We start from the raw sequence: 18,839 nt of genomic DNA on the forward strand, positions 1-18,839 counted from the left end.
TAAATTTATTAGTATTGCGATACTCGCCTAGTTAATCGACTGTTGATGTTCGGATTTTGCTATGTGCCATGGAAGTATTTCTCGTGGAATGATTATGTATGAAGGATGCGTCAGTTATTTGAGTAGTGGAGATGGGATCAGATCTGGTGATTCTTCTGTATTCTTGTGATTTGGAGACGGGGAGTTCTCAGAGACAGATTGTTTCTTAGCTGCGAATTGTGAAGGTATAGCAAACGTTACACAGCTAATAGTGTGTGTTATGGTTAGGTTATTGTGGACTTTTAGGGGGTTATTTATCTATGTGTAGTCCTTTGTGTCTAGTTTTCAAAAAACCAAACTGTTTATCATTTAAAGTTTTGTACAAAATGTTGAGATGATATACTACATGCTGTCTATGAAGAGTTTGGGAAGGGTTAATGAAAAACAAAATTCGCGATCGCGGGGAAATGGCCGCGATTGCATAGGGTAAAAACTATGCTGAAAATTTTTGGAATCGCGATCGTGAGGTTGGTGACCACGATCGCAAAGGGTACCTCTGGAGCAGTGTATAAAGTACTCTATTTCGAAGATCTTGGTTATTTTATCATATTTTGAGCTATGGATCTCGAATTTGGGCGCATTTTAAGGCGATTTTCACCACATGGATTGGGGTAAGCGTTTTCTACTCGGTTTTGATTATCTTTCAAAATTTTATCTCGATTTTGGCATTTTGATTATGAATTTCAAAGAGAAATTGCATGTTTTTTGTCTAAACATTCCTAGAGTGAATTTTTGAGTTTTGAACATCGATTCGAAGTCGAATTTGGTGAAATTAGTATGGTTGGACTCATAATTGAATGAGTTGTAAGTTTTTTTGAGTTTTGTCGGGTTCCTAAGTACGAGTCCGGGTTTGACATTTTGGTTGACTTTGAGTAATTAAGTAAAGATTCGACCTTTATCGTTTGAGTTTGATTCCTCTGATATTATTTGATGTATTTGAGTTATTTTTGGATAGTTTCGAGCTTTGGAGGTTTATTCACACGGAATGGCATTTCTAGAGTATTGTTTGGCTTGCTCAGTATTTGTTATAGCATGTTTGAGGTAAGTATCTTATCTAAACTTGGTTGAGGCACTAGTTACCTGAATTATTTGTGATAGCTACATGCTATGAGTGCACATATGTGTGGGGTTTGAGACTATGTACGAGTACCAGGGTATTTATCCATGCTCGAGGTAGTGCTTGGGCTATGATATGCCTAGAATCGACTGTTAAGCTGTAAGGTATGATGTTTCTCATAATTGTAACATTGTTGTGAACTATCTGACCCATGTTTGAGGTTACGAAAAGGCTAATTCCCTAAATAAACTTGGTAATTGCTAATTCTGTGATAAAATTTCTGATTTAAGCTATGATAGCACACTTTGCACATGCCTACACTTAAGCATGTTATTATGCAAGTTCAAGAACATGAAATCTTATATTTATTCATCATATAATGTGTTCTTGTATACTTACTTGTGTGTGATATGATTTGGATTGGATGCGCGTGATCACGCTGGGCGAATTATATTGTTATGTCTGTGACCACGGGGGACGGATTGTGTTGTTATGCTTGTGACCACGCCGGACGGATTGTGTTGTTATGCCTGTGACCACGCTGGACGGATTATGATATTGTGTCTGTGACCACGCCGGACGAATTATGATATTTTCACGTGAGTTGTCTGTGCGAATTGATATTATTAGTACGTGAGTTGTCCTTGCAGATCCAGATATTGATATTATAGCACGTAAGTTGTCCATGTAGAACGTAAGTTGTCCGTGCAACACGTGAGTTATCCGTGCAGCGTGTGGATACGGATCCATCCCCAAGGATCATCCTCTCATGTTTCTCTCTTGACGGTGTACACGCGGATTGTGAGAAACCGACGAGTTTCTGGTTGATGTAAGCTCTGGGAGAGCCGGTTACTACTATTTGGATTGGGATGCACGTCGGGACAGGTCTTATTGGCTTATTGTTATTTGGATCGGGGTGTGTCCCGCAGCGGATTGATATGTGGTTATTGCATTTCATATTTACTTGCAATTTCCTTGACTGCTTACCCGATTTACTTGCATATCATCCTTATATGCTGGATTGTTGCATGAGCATAACACTTTCAAACAAAGAATTGTGAGCATCAAGGTGGGTTTACCCGAGATTTTCTGATTTGATCATATATTTGTTCTATACTTGTTAAAATTATGAATTGTACAAGTGATAACGAGTTTCATTTGTGATTCTTGCTTATATTACCTCGCCGATTTAGCTAGGTTACTTATTGAATACATGTGGTCGGTTATACTCATACTACACTTTTGCACCTTGCATGCAGATCTTGGAACTGATGTTGCTGTGAATGGCAGGAGCTGGCATTGAAGATGTACCCGCGTTACAGATTTCGCTACCACTAGTTCTTGGTAGTTCTAGATTTGAAATTTTGTTCATATACATTTCAAAGAGATGTATCATTTTTCAATTCAGTTTGTAAATCTAAGTCTTAATGACACATGACTTGTACTATCAGTTATTGTGAAGTTGTATAATGATTCAGTTATTTCACTTTTGGCTCTTAATTTTATTATTAAATTGTGTTTACTATTATTTAGCTTATAACGGGTTGGGTTAGGTATTATCACGATTAGTTAGATTTTGGATCGTGACATTAACCGCCCTTTGAACCAAACATAAAAAAAAATTAAAATATTTTCGTTCGTACCAAAAGCACCCTCTTTCAGATACGGGAGTTTTAAACAAACAGAACTTCATTTAATAAACCAAACTGGAGATACACAAATGATCACATGATTCGAGATAAGCAGTATTTTCTCAAGCAGGCACCATTAATCCAGCATGATCTATGCAAGCAGGCAAGCTGCAGGTCTTATTTGTTTATGAATAAACAGTATCTTATATATTTTAGTTTCAAGAGGAAGAGGTGCAGCAGGAGGTCTCTGCTGCTTTGGTTATGCATTTAATACTGCCTGTTTCATCAACGATGCAGATGCAACCTTCTCCACATTCAGCTATGACTTTCCCAGCATTGGTGATTTTACAAGTATATCCTGCGTCAGTCTTGCAGACTACTTTGCAACCAAGTGAGCCCTCTAAAGCTTTCTTTACCTCTGCTAACGTACTCTCAGATTCATCCCTTCAACATATGTGCAAACATCATATTCTTTTTATTAGGTCCTGATATTCTCTACTCCCTCCGTCTCATTTTATGTGACAGTATTTTGACCCGATACAAAATTTAAGAAAGTAAAAAATAATTTTGAAACTTATAGTTCAAAACAAGCTATAAATACTTGTGTGGTTGTCAATATCTCATTAAAGGTAAAGTATAAATTTTAAAGTTAAATTATTTATAAATAAAAAAATATGATATACATTTTAGTAAAAAAGAAAGTATTAACACATAAATTGAGACAGAGAGCACTAATTTTTCGAGCACATTAAATTAAATCAACTACGTATATATACTTTACTCACTATGAGAAATAAAGGGTCACAATACCACTTTTGTCATTTTAAATCGCCCACTATAACAATAACAAGAATACACTGTACCAATTATAGCACTAAAATTACTTTGATGGCTATATTTAATCGCTATAGTGGGAAATAAGTAAAATTGAGTCACTTTAATATGTTGAAAAATAAAATTACTATTATATTAAGAAAAGTTTAGAAATTGAATTGATATAATGTGTAAAGTTTAATTATTTTAATGCGTAAAAAACAATATTGTTACTTTATGAAACAATAAACCTTGAGTTCTTAGTTTAATCTTAATTAGATGATGTGATCACAGAAATTAACATGATATTAGAGACAAATTCAGTCATGGAGTACTTCCGTTCATCCTCTCCTCCACAAATACTCTCATAGCTATTTCTTAAGAAGAAGAAAAAAAATTGGAAATAGTGGGTACTTACACACAGATACAGGTGGTGTCGGACGTGGAACAAATACAGAAGGGCTTGCCAGCTTTGGAACTATCTGTTTTAGTAACAGAGCAAGACCATCCTTCTACGCACTTCCACTCTACTTTCCCCTCCTCCTCTATTCCGCAGCATCTACAAATACCGATAAACAAGTTGAATTGACCACAGTAAATATTCTTGGTAAACTATCTCAATCAGTGATTTGACGATTTTGGTAGGTTCATATGATATTTTTGGACTTGTACGCGCGTTTGGTTAGGGTCCGGAGTGACCCGAGCGAGTTTCAACGCATTTTGTGAAAGATTGTGAAAAATGAGTTTTCTAGTTGAAATCTTGAGCTTTGATGATCAATTCTTGTTATTTGATGTTATTTTGATGATTTGAGGTAGCGAGAAAATTTATATGATGTTATTACACTTGTGTGCATGTTTGATTTGAAACCCAAGGGGTTCGGGTGAGTTTTGGATGAGTTTGGGTAATTTGGCAATTATTGGTATGCTTCAATTCTGGTGCTAACGGCATGTCTCGCATTTGCGATGACCTGTTCGCAAATGTGAATTCCGCTTTTGCGAAATTGAGCTCGCATTTACGATGAGGGACTAGGCTGGGTAAATTCTCGCATTTGCGGATATCCCAGGCTTTGTTTTTGCGATTGCTTGGTCGCATTTGCGACTAGACACTGTGTTATGAACCCGAATTCATGACACAAAGTTAACGAGGGAAATGATAGGTTTAATTCATAAACTCAAAGAGTCAATCATTACAATAACATAAACTAGAACTAAGAAGGAGATTTAGAGAAGAAGGATAGAGAGAGCCGGGGGAGAACAAAAAGAGATAGTTGAGCGGAAGAAGCCAGGAGAACGGAGACGAGAGGAAACAGAGTTCTCAACAATACGCATAATTCCAAAATCATTGACTTCTACTATTTTAATAGAATAGTTCTTGGGCTCATTACTCAACCCGGATCCCAAATTAGTCTGACCATATTGCTTGTTCTCAGCCCAATAGTTATTTGTGCGCTGATATCCTTATTGGGCTGTGGTTGATTCATAACAATATTTCCATCCTCAATAAGAACCTTGTCCTCACGGTTCAAGTCAAGAACAGTGATACTCACGAGCTCCCAACCAATTATATGAATACTAAGGCGTTCTTTGTACCTAGAGAAAAATAGAGGATCCAGTGCACCTTCAGCGAACCAATATAAACCTTGTCCTTTGTGGCTCTCATACATTAGTGTTATCAACCTGAGCAGTGTTATCAACTTGAGTGCCATCATAACCTGCCCCGCATATCGACAAGATCTTGCTTGCCCTTTTCGCGAAGCAGTTAGCGAAGAGAGAAATGAGTGAACCAAGGCAAACTTTCCAGAAGCAAATCCCCACAAAAGCACCCCGTATAATATGACATCAACCCATCAATTTGCCTCAAACACCTTAGTATCCTTTCCTTGGTAACCTTTAGATCCTTTAAGATATGTTCTGTTGAGTGGTGGATAGCAAGGATGGTATTGTACAACACTTGTTTTGGAACTAGCCCTTTGTGAGATATGTTTGTCAACACACACTCAACTTCATCGTATTTCGTAAATTTCAGCGGAATAAGCATCCTATACATGACAACTCTTGAAATTTTACCATTAAATCTCATTGCTTTCTTCAAAATGAGTCCCTCGTCTAGATTATCATTCTTACAAAGCCCATGAATGAGGGTACTATAAGAGACAATAGGATAACATGTACTTGTAATTGCCCTTACTCTCAGGTATTGTGTAGTTTCCACATAAAAGCCATGAGAAAGCTCTACTAGGCTTGAATCCTCATTGACCGTCTTCACACAAATCTTATCAACCACCTCGACTACATACCTGGAAGCAATACATGCGCTAATGTGCCGAATGAATAAGGATGTTTGGCTAGCTCGTTGTTCATCATTAGCACTAGGATGCCGCTGCCCTATCTTGTTCATGGTTGAAGAACAACTATTCAAGTCTAGTGAAAATATAAAATGAATAGAATATCCAAGAGTATTATAGAAGATATGTGGGGAGCCAAATGTTTGGTTTAAGGTGGCCACAAGATCTGCAATAGTGGAAGATGACCTCAAAGGTGTAGATGGTACCCATATCAAGGCATTTGTTGGTGAGTGTAAGCCAAAACAAGAAAGTTCTGCCACTTGTGAATCAGCATTGTCACCTTTAATTGCACTCAGCGATATATCACTAATCTCTAAACCAAAAATTATATTTTCAATTATTTCACTGATATAGAAATTCACACATCATTGTCGTCCGGGATCCCACATTTTAATCATAGAGTAAGAAGATGCAAATGAGCAAACCTTTCTAGTAGAGACCAGCAGTAGTAATGCCTTAGTCTTTGGAGTCCAGAAATTCTCCATATGCATTGTGAAAACCAGTGCGCACCACCATTCCATGGATCGCAGTCCCCCAATGCGAAAGTTCCAACAACTTGTTCAATTAGGGATACTACAGGCTCTCGGCCACCACAATGAAATGGATAAGCAAGTCGAATAGATCTCGCACTAGAAGGTGACACTACTAACTCACTGGTATCAATAGAAAGCAAACATGATTCCATGATAACATCACCAAACACAGAAAGTTTGCCGTCCATCAAAAATGTCTTCTTAGTACTATAAGGTAAAGTAGCATAGCCATTTAGTAGTATGCAACTCAAAACTACAAGTCGAAAATCACATAATGATGGTTGCTTAATTATTAACACGAACTCTTCATCCCATGATGGTTTTTTATAACCAACAAACAGAATTTTGTGAGGAACATATCGCGCAATATTTGGGACCTCGCTAGCCATCATGATCTTCTTATCAAAGAATTTCACAAACATGGACGCCTGTGAATGTGAAGCGATATGACATTTTCAAATGGATGTGCGACTTCAGCATGTCTCACAATATCCTTCGGCACTACATCATCTCCGCTAGCAAAAGGTACCAGAAAATTGGTTGTCGCATCAGTTGGAGAGACATAGTTCTTGTCAATGGTTCGTTTGAGATTTCCATCAGGATACACGACACCAAAGGACTCAATACCAAATTTAGCTTCACCAAACAGCTCCCAATAATACAACTTTGCAAATAAATAACTCCATATTTTTCTAGTTGCTTTAAATAATGTAGGTGCATATGATAGAGAACTTAAAGGAATATGCAGAAGAGATGCACACCCTGAAGCAATGATAAATTCCTGCCCTGTATCAAACCAATTGGCCACATAACTAGAATTTGACAGTCCAATATCCCTTGCATTTGTAGCCCAACTACCAGAGTGTTGTACCAGTAAAAGTACTTGACTGGAAAAAGCTAAGGTATCTGCCAACGGGCAATTGATTCCTGTAGTTATCACGATCCTAGTTTTAACCTTATACTCACGTGCAGAAAAAGAAATCATAAATGAAGTCGTATCGACAATTTGACTAGGCAACCGACGTGTATCTTTTTGGAAATTTTCAGCAAGCACCATGTCTTCCTCTTAGTCTCCATAATCCAAATCAGAGTCATCAGTAAGTACCTTGGAGCAGTAGTTATGCGGCATTTTGTCGAACACTTGGCCTTCCTCTATGAATTCCTCTTTCTCAGTCAACAGTATATTACTAGCTTGGAGCTCCTGTAGTATTTCCCTGTTAGTTTCAGCTGATGTTGCTTCATCTTGGGAGGTGTCCAGCATTTCCTCAAACACCTTGTATGCAACATTCATGTTGCTGTTGTTCGCGTGCTTATTCCAATACTGAGGCGAGGGTGAGGTGCTAGTGTTGCACCATGATGGAATAAATGCAGCTCGTGCTAGAAAATCCTCCACTGACTTGCGCTGCTGGTGAGTGGCCAAGCACCCGCCAGGTGTTTCTCTAGTTCGGGTGCAAAAATGCAGCCTTAGTTTCTCCTTAAAATGATTCCAGTCAAAAAATTGCTTATTTTGAAACAACCAATCAAACCAAGCAAGTGCTTCGCCATCAAGTAGTGGTAAAGAAGATGTAACCAGTCCTTTTCGGAGAAACCAAGGTAGGTGAAGTACAGCTCTGCCCAAAAAATCCAACCCTCTAGGTTTCCACTGCTGAATCGATCTAATACAACCATTGTTATTGGAGTACGAACGATGAAAGCACCAATGTTATGAACCTGAATTCACAACACAAAGTAAACGAGGGAAATGATAGGTTTAATTCATAAACTCAAAGAGTCAATCATTACAATAACAGAAAGTAGAACTAAGAAGGAGATTCAGAGAAGAAGGATAGAGAGAGCCGAGAGAGAATAGAAAGAGATAGTCCAGAGGAAGAAGACAGAAGAACGGAGAAAGAGGAAATAGAGTTCTCAACAATACACATAATCCCAAAAGCATTGACTTCTACTATTTTAATAGAATAGTTCTTGGGATCACTACTCAACCCGGATCCCAAATTAGTCTGACCATATTACTTGTTCTCAGTCCAATAGTTATTTGTATGTTGATATCCTTATTGGGTTGTGGTTGATTCATAATACACTGGACTTGGGCAGGTTCGCAAATGCAAACCTTTGATCGCATGTCCCTGATGATGGTAGATGTAACACCTCGTACCTTAGTGTTTGGATGCATTGTAGTAAAACCATGTTAATTGGAAAAGATTAAGGCCGTACATAAAGCTATAGATGTAAGACCCCGTAAGTTTATTGAATTTCGAAAACGTTATATATTGCCTTGATATGGTACTTTCTTTTAAGAGAAATATTTTTTTTTAAATGTTGGATAAATAGGATTATCAAAAGTTAATAGTATAATATTATTTTGATAAGTTTTAGTTAAATACACGATATGAGGAAAAAAAAATTACTTTCTCATAAGAAAAGTTATATTTTACCCATTTTAGAATTAATAGTACAAAAAACAATATTGTGCTCTTGATATTAGGTTGAAAAAAAAATGAATTTGATAAAATTACATCGGTGTCAATAAGTAGTCATGTATTATTTTATTAATGAATCAAGTTATTAATATAGTGTGACTTATGTTAAACGGAAAGTAGTTACATTTACGCCATTATCTTAGGGAAAGAAATGGATTGTTTAATATGCTTGTGATATGTATAACTTGTTGTAGTAGACACCTTCCCAACTTTCTAAAAAAGTTATACCTTTATCTAATTAGTCATGTTCCACCACCAAAGTTAACTATTGCATCAGATCCTTATCTTATCTTACCTTCTTTATGTAAAAATTAATAAGAAGCAATTTACATTCCTCTTCTTTTCAATTCAATGAAGTACACAAAAAGTTTTGTTCCTTCTTTCTATTTTTAACGAAGAACAGTAGTCTTAATCGGAGGTTCCTTTTATCAAATTATCTCAATTGAAGTAAGGTGTAGGGAAGCTTTAAAGAAGACGATCTTCTACGAGCTCATATAAGTAATTAAGGTATATTAAGGTTATCCATTCTTTCTTTTTGGCATGATCCATATGATACAAACGAAACGTGCAAACACAGAACTTTCATAAATGGCTATATTCATAAAAGTACTAGGGGTGCCTATGTTCTTGATTCTCCATGTGTCCTATTATTATATCTTCTATTTATGGGTATCAGAAAAATACGTAAGTTGCTAAAGTTTATCCGAAGGCATATTGATCTTATGACATTCCGAGAAATCTTACTCACTTACTTCATTATGCATTGTATTTATTTATACATGTACATTGACCCATGACCAGATGGCGTTATATACGATTATATTATATGTATATGGGATATGGAAAAAGGTTATGATGTTATATACGCAGCACCACCTGATCAGCTGGTATACGTTGATGATTTCGCCCACAGTAGCTGAGATGATATGATGGGATGCCCTTAGATGCGTGATGATGTTATGTAAGTATATACCTATGCATGGTATGGTATTTATACGCACATGTATGACATTATAAATTTTTCATGATTCACAGAGTTATTCAGAATTACAGGTTGAGTTCTTTACTCCATGTTTCTTTCATGTCTTTTATATACTATTGTCATGCCTTACATACTCAGTACTTTATTTTCACTGTCGTCCCTTTTGCCTGGGGACGCTGCGTTTCATGCCCGCATGTCCCGATAGACAGGTTGAGAGACCTCCTAGTAGGCTATCAGCTCAACGGAAGGTGTTTGTGTACTCCATTTGCTCCGGAGTTGCCTGTTTGGTCAGTATAATTTAGACATGTATTGATTAGTATGGCGGGGCTATGTCACTTTGCTTTTTGCACATAGTCTGCATTGCACTGTTTGCTCAAAGATTCGTGTGACCTCCAGTTGTGAATAAATAAAAGTTTTATATGAAACCAAACCTGGGTTATTGAAGTAATGAAATGCACTGGGTTCTCACTTCGCAATGCTTCCCTTATAACCGTTTGTTGGCTCCAAAGTCCAGTACCTCGCGAGATTCCGACATTTAAAGAACTGGGCATCCATCTCTTGCATTTCAAATCTTGTGTCGCCCCTACTGTGGTATAAAAGCCCGTTGATTGTACCATGCTATCCAACATATTAAAGTATTGGACCTTCAACACTTGCTTCCTATACATGAGGGCTAATGTAAGACTGTCTAGTTCCAGCTTCTTCCTTTGATATCTTGAATCCAAGCTTGAGTCCATGCTTATGCTTACCATCAACACTCGTTCAAGGAAATGAGCACAAAGTGCTAATACTACCCATTGAATTCATGTCAAATGGCAAGGCATGTATACAGTAACATCTCCTGCAAAAATAACACGAGGTTAGTAGAAAAAATGTCCACCGTGATCTCCTCCATAAGGACTTGATCATGGTGAACCAAGGTACTGGCTCCAGCCTTCCCCATCTCCCTACTACTCCTTTCCTCCTCTCCTCCTAACTCCTTGCAACTCTTACTCTTAGGTATGGACATTATAGTTTATCACTATTCACGATCATTTTACCTTGTACCTCCAATTGATCAAAATGATGTACTTCTACGTAGCCATCATTTAGAGCATAATTAGCTAAATAGTCAGCCAATTTGTTTCCCTCCCTCATAATGTGCATGATTCTGACATTGTATCTCTTCATAATGCCCTTGATTTCCTCCACATAAGCAACTACAATTCAAGGTGCAATCCATGTGCCTTCAACTACATTTTTCATCAACATTGAGTCTGTTTGCACCAAAATCTGTATGTAGCCATGATGAATACGATACTTCAAAGCTTCAAGAATAGCAAGTGTTTCAGCCTAAGTATGGGTAACCTCCTGAATCTCCTTCCCCATTGCAAATATAACATCTCCTTTTTTATCCCTTAAAACAAAACCAATCGAGCTTCTGCCTGGGTTGCCTCTTGATCCCCATCAGTATTGACTTTTATCTATCCTTGAGTAGGCAATTCCCATAACACCTTAGTCACCTTCAATCTTGGAGTATAATTCTCTAACAGATGTAACAAATATGGCCATTTATGTGGGATATTTTGTAAGCTTGGCTTCCTCACTTTAACTAAGGCTTGAAGTGTTGATGATACCTGATATATCACCCTACTAACTCAGACAGCTTCCCCATGTTCAATAGTGTAATGACCCGACCGGTCGTTTCGAGCATTTGAATTCCGTTCAACTATTTGAAGTCTCGATTAGCTTCGTATGATGTGTTATGACTTGTGTGTATCGTCGACTTTGGTTTTCAGGTGTTACGGAATTAGTTTGGAAGAATGAATCTCATGTTTGAAGCTTTTAAGTTGGGAGAGTTGACCAAGTTTGACTTTGTAGTATTTGACCTCTGATCGGAGTTTTGATGATTCCATTTGGTCCGGATGATAATTTTGGACTTGGGCATATGCCCGAATTTGCATTTGGATATTTCTAAAAGGTTTCAGCACTAATTGGCGAAAATTAAAAATTTGAAGGTTTGGAATGTTCATGAATTTGACCGGGATTTGACTTTGATGCTATCGAGTTCGGATTATGGTTCCGGAAATTGTAACAGCTTCGTTATGTCATTTAGGACTTGTGCGTAAAATTTGAGTTCATTCAAGGTTGATTTGATATGCTTCGGCACGTGTTTTGGAAGTTGAAAGTTCAAAGGTTTATTTAAGTTGATTTGAGGTGTGATTCATGGTTTTGGTGTTGTTATACATGATTTGAGGCCTCGAGGAAGTCCGTGTTATATTTTGGGACTTGTTGGTATATTCGGACGGGGTCCCGAGGGGCTCGGATGAGTGTCGGACGAGGTCCAGATCATTGTTTTGTCTCATGTTGCATTGCTGAAGATGAGCTAGTTCTGGTGTTGTGCACCTGCGATTGGTTTTGCGCAGGTGCGGTGGTCGTAAAAGCTAGGTCATTGGCGCACCTGCGAAGAAGGCTAGGTTGGGGAACCATCGCAGATGCGGAGTAAGAAGCGCACCTGCGTGCGCGCAGAAGCGAGATCATTGGCGTAGGAGCTGGCTTTTGCGCATATGACGTTTATTTGTCGCACTTGCGATGTCACAGGAGAAGATATTTTTTCGCAGGTGTTAGGGGCCATTTCCCAGCTGATTCCGCATAAGAGGACGTCACGTTGCATAAGCGACGCCGCAAAAGCGGCTCATTTATCGCATATGCGATATGTTTTGGCAAAAGCTATTAAATCGAGGGTTGTCCATTTTTATCATATATTTAGCGATAGACCTCGGATTTGGGCGATTTTGGAGGCGATTTTCATCACATGGGTTGGGTTTTTAGCCGTTCGGAGGTCGATAAGCGCGGGATGACACTTCTTGAGTATTGTTTGGCTTGCTCGGTATTGGAATTAGCTTGTTCGAGGTAAGTAACACTTTTAAACTTGGTGTTGAGGGTATGAATCCCTGAATATACATGTTATGTGTTTTTGTTGAGGTGACGCACATGCTAGGTGACGGGCATGTGTGCGTGCACCATGTGAATTATGACTCTGTTGATTCTTTGGTACTGTGTAATTACCTAATCTTGTTTTCATCCATGAAATTTCCACATGCTAGAGTAATTGAGCTGTGATACATGTTATATGCCATGTTTAGGCTATATGCTTATTCTTTTGGGACCCACTGAGGTTATTTCTGTTGTTGAGTTATCTGCTTAAATTGCAGTTACATACTTAATCATATTTATTCACTTGCATATCATATCTCAGTCTCTGTTATCATTTGTTGTCACATCATGTTATCATTGTTCGGGTTGATTGGCATGAGATTTGTGAGCCCGAGAGACTGGTGAGATTGATGACTGAGTTGGGGTTGAGGGCCAGATTATGAGTGATATTGATGGGATCGGGCTGCATGCCGCAGCATGCCATATTGGCTTTATATATATTATTACTATATGGATCGGGTTGCACGCCGCAGCAGGCCCTATGAGCTTTATATATATATTATTGATGGGATCGGGCTGCACGCCACAGCAGGCCATGATGGCTTATATTAGCGCTTGGGCAGGATCCGCCCCTCCGGAGTCTGACATACCAATAGTGAGTGCACGTTTTATTGATTCATGATGGGATCAGGTTGCGCATCGCAGCAGGCACCATACAATATTGAGTGACTGAGTGTGCTGAGGGATTTAGCATGATGAGTGGGAGTGCGAGACACTAAGATTGAGTACTCTGAGAGCGTGAGTACATGAGTTCATCACTATGATGCATTGCATTGACATGTATATTTGACATACATGCATAAAGATGCATTTCTTCATGCTACACGGTATTGTGACATTCATGACTTCACATGCACATTGACATGTAGGCATAAAGATGTACTTTCATCATGCCATCGGAGATTTAAATAATTTATCTGTGTTGAATGTTTTTTGAAAAAATCACAGTTTTCTGATATACTCACATTTTGGTGATTTCGGTGAAAGATTTGGGTTTTATTATTATACTTGAAAAGCATATCTATTTTTCGTAACTGTGAACGAGCGGAGCATCATATCTTTGAGTTGTTTCTTGTACTACTTTTATTATATTGTTATGAGTTGTTGGCTATTGGTGTTGGACTCTGACCATTGTCCAAGCTCGTCACTGCTTTCAATTTAAGGTTAGGTTTGTTACTTATTGAATACATGGGGTCGGTTGTACTCATACTACACTTCTGCAACGTGCGTACATATATTGGATGTTGATGTTGCTATGTATGGCGGGAGCTGACACTGAAGGTGTACCTGCGTTCCGGTCATAACTGCCTTTTATTCTTGGTAGCTTTAGAATTATTAATCTGTTCATGTATATTTCAAACAGATGATGTATTTATTTCATAGCAGCATTGTAAACTCTGAATCTTAGAAGCTCATTATTTGTACTACCAGTCCTTAGGATTTTGTATAAAAGCTCAGTTATTTCATTATTTATTTTCCCAGTTAAATCTCATTTGAATAGGATTGTTGCTATTTGGCTTACATAGCGAGTTGAGTTAGGTGTCATCACGACTAGTTGGACTTTGGGTCATGACAAATAGCTATTTCTTCTCTTCCAAATCTCCCACAAAATAATGGAAGGCAGTGCATGAATAATAGGGCTAATTCGCGGAATAACCTGGGTAGTCCAGCACTTTGTTACTGCCTGTTGCAAAGATAAGCCTTCCATTGATATTCCGGCATTAGAGAGAAAGTAATACCATACAAAATGAGCTGCATAGGATCTAAAGAACACATGAGCTTTATCTGGATTGAGACAACACCAACACCTAGAAGGCATAAAGTAACCAACCTCCTAAAGTGATCATCAAGTGGCAATTTGGCTTTCCACACCTTCCACGTGAAAAAATCAATTTTAAAAGGTAATCCTTTCACCCACATGTTCTTATATGCAATACTAGGATCTCTTCTCCTCCTAAGATATTCCCAGGCAGACTTGACAGTGAAATTTCCCCTAGCTTCCAACATCCAGTAAGGTAAGGTCGATCATGATCATTATGTGACACTGGGGGCTTGATGTTCTCAATGACATGAAGTGCTAAATCATAAGGAAGAATTTCCAGCAGCCTATCTTCATCCTAAGACTCTTCCACAACCACATCATATACATTTATAGATTCATCACAGTAAAAGTTTGGTGGAGTAATGAAGTACAAAGCTCCCAATCCTATCCAGTTGTCAAACCAAAACAATGAAGAACCCATTCTTGGTTGTCAAATGATTTGATGTTCAATCTATCTCTACACTCAAGCATTTTCCTCCAAACATGTGATCCGTCACTCCAAGGAACCACCATGGCACTCATTTTCTTACAATATTTTTCGCTCATAAAAGAGCTCCACGATGTAGGTTTAGTTCTAAAGTTCCACCAAAGTTTGCAAAATAGAGCTTTTGAAACATCATGTAGTGATCTAAACCCTACCCCTCCTTCTTCATATGGTTGACATAAGGTGTCCCAAGATGTCCAATGTCTACTCTTACCACCTACTGAATTACTCCAAAAGACATGAGCAAACAGTTTATGAAGCTTATTAATAACAAATGGAGGAGGATTCACAGCTGACAACAAATGTATTGGCATACTATGAAGGACATGTGATATCAAGATTGCCCTTCCACCTATAGAGAGAAATTTACCGTTCCATGATTGCAACTTGTCAAGCACCTTTTTGATAAGCCCATGATAATAATCCATTCATCTTCTAGCACAAAATATGGGGCAACCTAGATAAGTAAAAGGAAACTCTTGCGTGCTTATTCATGTAATCCTTGATAGCTAGCTAGTTGTGTACAATTGCGCATCTTGATAAATATAAAAGAGAATTCCATGCCAAAAGGTTTCGAAGTGTTGAGACCAGTACATAGTTTGTTGACTTGAAGGCTCCTTTAATAGCAGGATCGACTAATATCTGCTGTTGTAATTTTCCAGTGTTCTGTTGCTGGAGCTTACAGGCCTTCGTTTTGGATTCACTGGATTAATCTGCTTAGCATTTTTGTTTCTGCCAGGTGCACGGGGTTCAGTTCTTCTTCGAGCTATAGATATTCCTTTTGAACTTGCCACTAGATATGTTTGGCTGGGACATCTTACTATGGCTCTTTTTAGCCTTCATGGCCTGTTCTATGTGATTGGCTGGGCAATGCGAGGCCATCTTTTGGAGGAAGTGAGTTCTAAAACTGAAAATTATTTCCTTAGCCCATAGAGATCCCTTATATTAAGTTGTAATTCAAATATTAAAGGGGCTTCATCACATGTAATCCATCTTTGTGAGTATTCTTGGTAAAGAAATTGAAGACTTAGACTTTGTCACTGTGTTTAATGCAGCTCGTTCAGTGGAAAAGCATAGGAGTAGCCAATGTTCCAAGAGTTTTCAGCCTTGCAGCTAGTTTATTAATGTGGGTGACTTCACTTCGTGGAGTAAGGAGACAAAACTTTGAACTGTTCTTCTATACACACCAATTATATGTGGTGTTCCTGGCCTTGCATGTTGGTGACTTTATCTTCATGATATCTGGTGCTGGGATCTTTCTTTTCATGCTTGATCGGTTCCTTAGATTCTTCCAGTCACGAAAGACTGTTGACATACTTTCAGCCACATGCTTTCCTTGTGGAATCGTTGAACTTTTTCTTTCAAAACCTTTGAGTAAATATAAATCTCACTCAACTAATTTTATTTCCACTGCATTTTTCAATGATTCTAATACTGCTTCTCTTATAATGTATATTTACGTTACAACGCCCTTGGCTGGATATTTTTACAAGTACCCGAGTTGTCCTGGCTGCAGTGGCACCCTTTCAGTGTCTCCTCTAGTCCTCTTGATGGGAAACATCATCTTGCGATTCTCATAAAGGTTCTTGGAGATTGGACTAAAAAACTGAAGGGACACATCTTGAATCTTTCGATTGAACAACCTGATATGGAGCCCATTTTGCAGCATAATAGGAAGATAACAGCGTCTGTTAAAGGTCCTTATGGGAATGAATCCCCATACCACTTAATGTATGTACATACTCAGCCATATCTGTTGAGTATACAATTTTCTTTTATTAAAGCTATCAAGTCATTGACTAATTAATTGGCTTGATCATGCTTCTCCTCTCAGGTATGAAAATCTCATTTTGGTAGCAGGAGGAATTGGAATATCACCGTTCCTAGCGATCCTGAGTGATATCCTCCACCATATCAACGATAGTAAGCCTTGTCAGTAGAACCGTGAATCTAATACTATATCATCCTTCAAGACTATGGTACTACTGTTTGTACTGATGTAATTCTCGATTTTGAGAAGAAACCATGTATTTGTCTACCCCTTCCTGAATAATATAAACTGAGCTTTCCTAGTATATTTACAATGAGATAGAGATATACTGTAACTGTATTGATCCGGGGGAAGGAATTAATTTTTGAGTGGTCCAATTTTTTGTGGCTTCATTTCTGCCGAATTTCTGCTTAATTCTGTACATAGCCTGATTGAATGTTGATGGCTTTGTTTTATTGTAACGATCCGGCCAGTCGTTTTGAGAGTTGTAGCCCCGTTCCCCCATTTACTACTTATTCTGTACTTTATAGTTGTTATGTGACTTGCCGGGGTAGTCAGTTCGGGTCCAGTGAGGTTTCAAAATGAATTGAGATACTTAGTCTCAAGGATGAAAACTTAAGTTGAAAATTATTGACGGGATGTTGACTTATGTGTAAACGACCCCGGAATAGAGTTTTGATGATTCCAATAGCTCCGTATGGTGATTTTGGACTTAGGAGAGTGTCCGAAAAATTATTTGGAAGTCCGTAGTTAAATTAGGCTTGAAATGGCTAAAATAGAAATTTAAGCTTGAAAGTTTGACCGAGGAGTTGACTTTTTAATATCGGGGTCGGAATCCAGTTCTGAAAATTTTCATAGGTCCATTATGTCATTTATGACTTGTGTGCAAAATTTAAGGTCAATCAGACTTGATTTGATAGGTTTCGGCATCGAATGTAGTAGTTGGAATTTCTAAGTTTCATTAAGCTTGAATTAGAGCATGATTCATGGTTTTAGCGTTATTTGATGTGATTTGAGGTTTCGACTAAGTTTGTATGATGTTTTAGGACTTGTTGGTATATTTGGTTGAGGTCCCGGGGGCCTCGGGTGAGTTTCGGATAGTTAACGGATCAAATTTGGACTTAGAACAATTGAAACTTGTTGTTGCCTACTGATGCAATCGCACCTGCGTAATTTGGCTCGCAGGTGCGAGCTCGCAGAAGCGAGCCTGGCATCGCAGAAGTGGATGGTCCGCAGAAGTGGATGAGGCATTGTAGAAGCGCGACCGCAAAAGCGACGCAATGGTCGCAGATGCGGCCTGGGCTAAGGGGGCCTTGGACCGCAGAAGAGGACGCTTCATCACAGAAGCGCAGAAGCGAGTCCGCAAAAGCGAACTCCTTGTCGGCATAAACGAAGGCGGTCGCAGAAGCGGGAGATTCACCGCAAAAGCGGAACCACAGATGCGGTTAAAAATTCCGCAGAAGCGGAATCTCTGGGCAGTGTACAAAAACAGAGGGTTCCGAGTTTGTCATTTTTGGACGTTTCAAACATAGTTTTTGGGCGATTGTCGGAGAGAATTCACGGGGAAACTTGAGGTAAGTCATTTGTGATCATTGTTAGTCAATAATATTGGATTATCATTGAGTATTTCGACTAGATTATATATTTTTGAGATGAAATTAGAGGATTTGGGCCTAGGGATTTCAAAATAAGAATTTGAGATTTAGAGGTCGAGTTGATGTCGGAATTTGGTAAATTTGGTATGGTTGGAATCGTGATTGAATGAGTGTTCTTATTTTGTAACTTTTGTCGGGTTTCGAGATGTGGGCCCCTGATAAGTAGGGATTTTAGCCTATTAATTGCTCTCTTTTACTTGTGTTTTGGGCTACAAATGCGTGAAGGTATTCTCGGAAACTAAATTAATAGGCTT

The 18,839-nt window shown here is 38.4% G+C and overlaps 1 protein-coding gene and 1 long non-coding RNA gene across 2 annotated transcripts; one reads left to right on the forward strand and one right to left on the reverse strand.

Annotated features, from left to right (window-relative positions):
- Positions 1–2,767: 2,767 nt before the first annotated feature.
- Positions 2,768–6,522, reverse strand: LOC104085091 (uncharacterized). The gene is made up of 2 exons (XR_683761.4): positions 3,959–6,522; positions 2,768–3,171 (listed from the first exon to the last, which is right to left on the reverse strand). It is a non-coding gene; the product is annotated as an uncharacterized lncRNA (long non-coding RNA).
- Positions 6,523–15,816: 9,294 nt separating this feature from the next.
- Positions 15,817–17,126, forward strand: LOC104085090 (ferric reduction oxidase 7, chloroplastic-like; the record flags this gene model as incomplete). Its single annotated transcript, XM_018766981.3, has 4 exons — positions 15,817–16,053; positions 16,215–16,533; positions 16,614–16,890; positions 16,994–17,126. Coding segments are annotated over 4 exons (939 nt in total), but the record flags the coding sequence as incomplete, so codon positions are not given.
- Positions 17,127–18,839: the final 1,713 nt, after the last annotated feature.

The sequence above is a fragment of the Nicotiana tomentosiformis genome, chromosome 1, assembly GCF_000390325.3.
Source record: "Nicotiana tomentosiformis chromosome 1, ASM39032v3, whole genome shotgun sequence".
Classification (NCBI taxonomy): domain Eukaryota; kingdom Viridiplantae; phylum Streptophyta; class Magnoliopsida; order Solanales; family Solanaceae; genus Nicotiana; species Nicotiana tomentosiformis.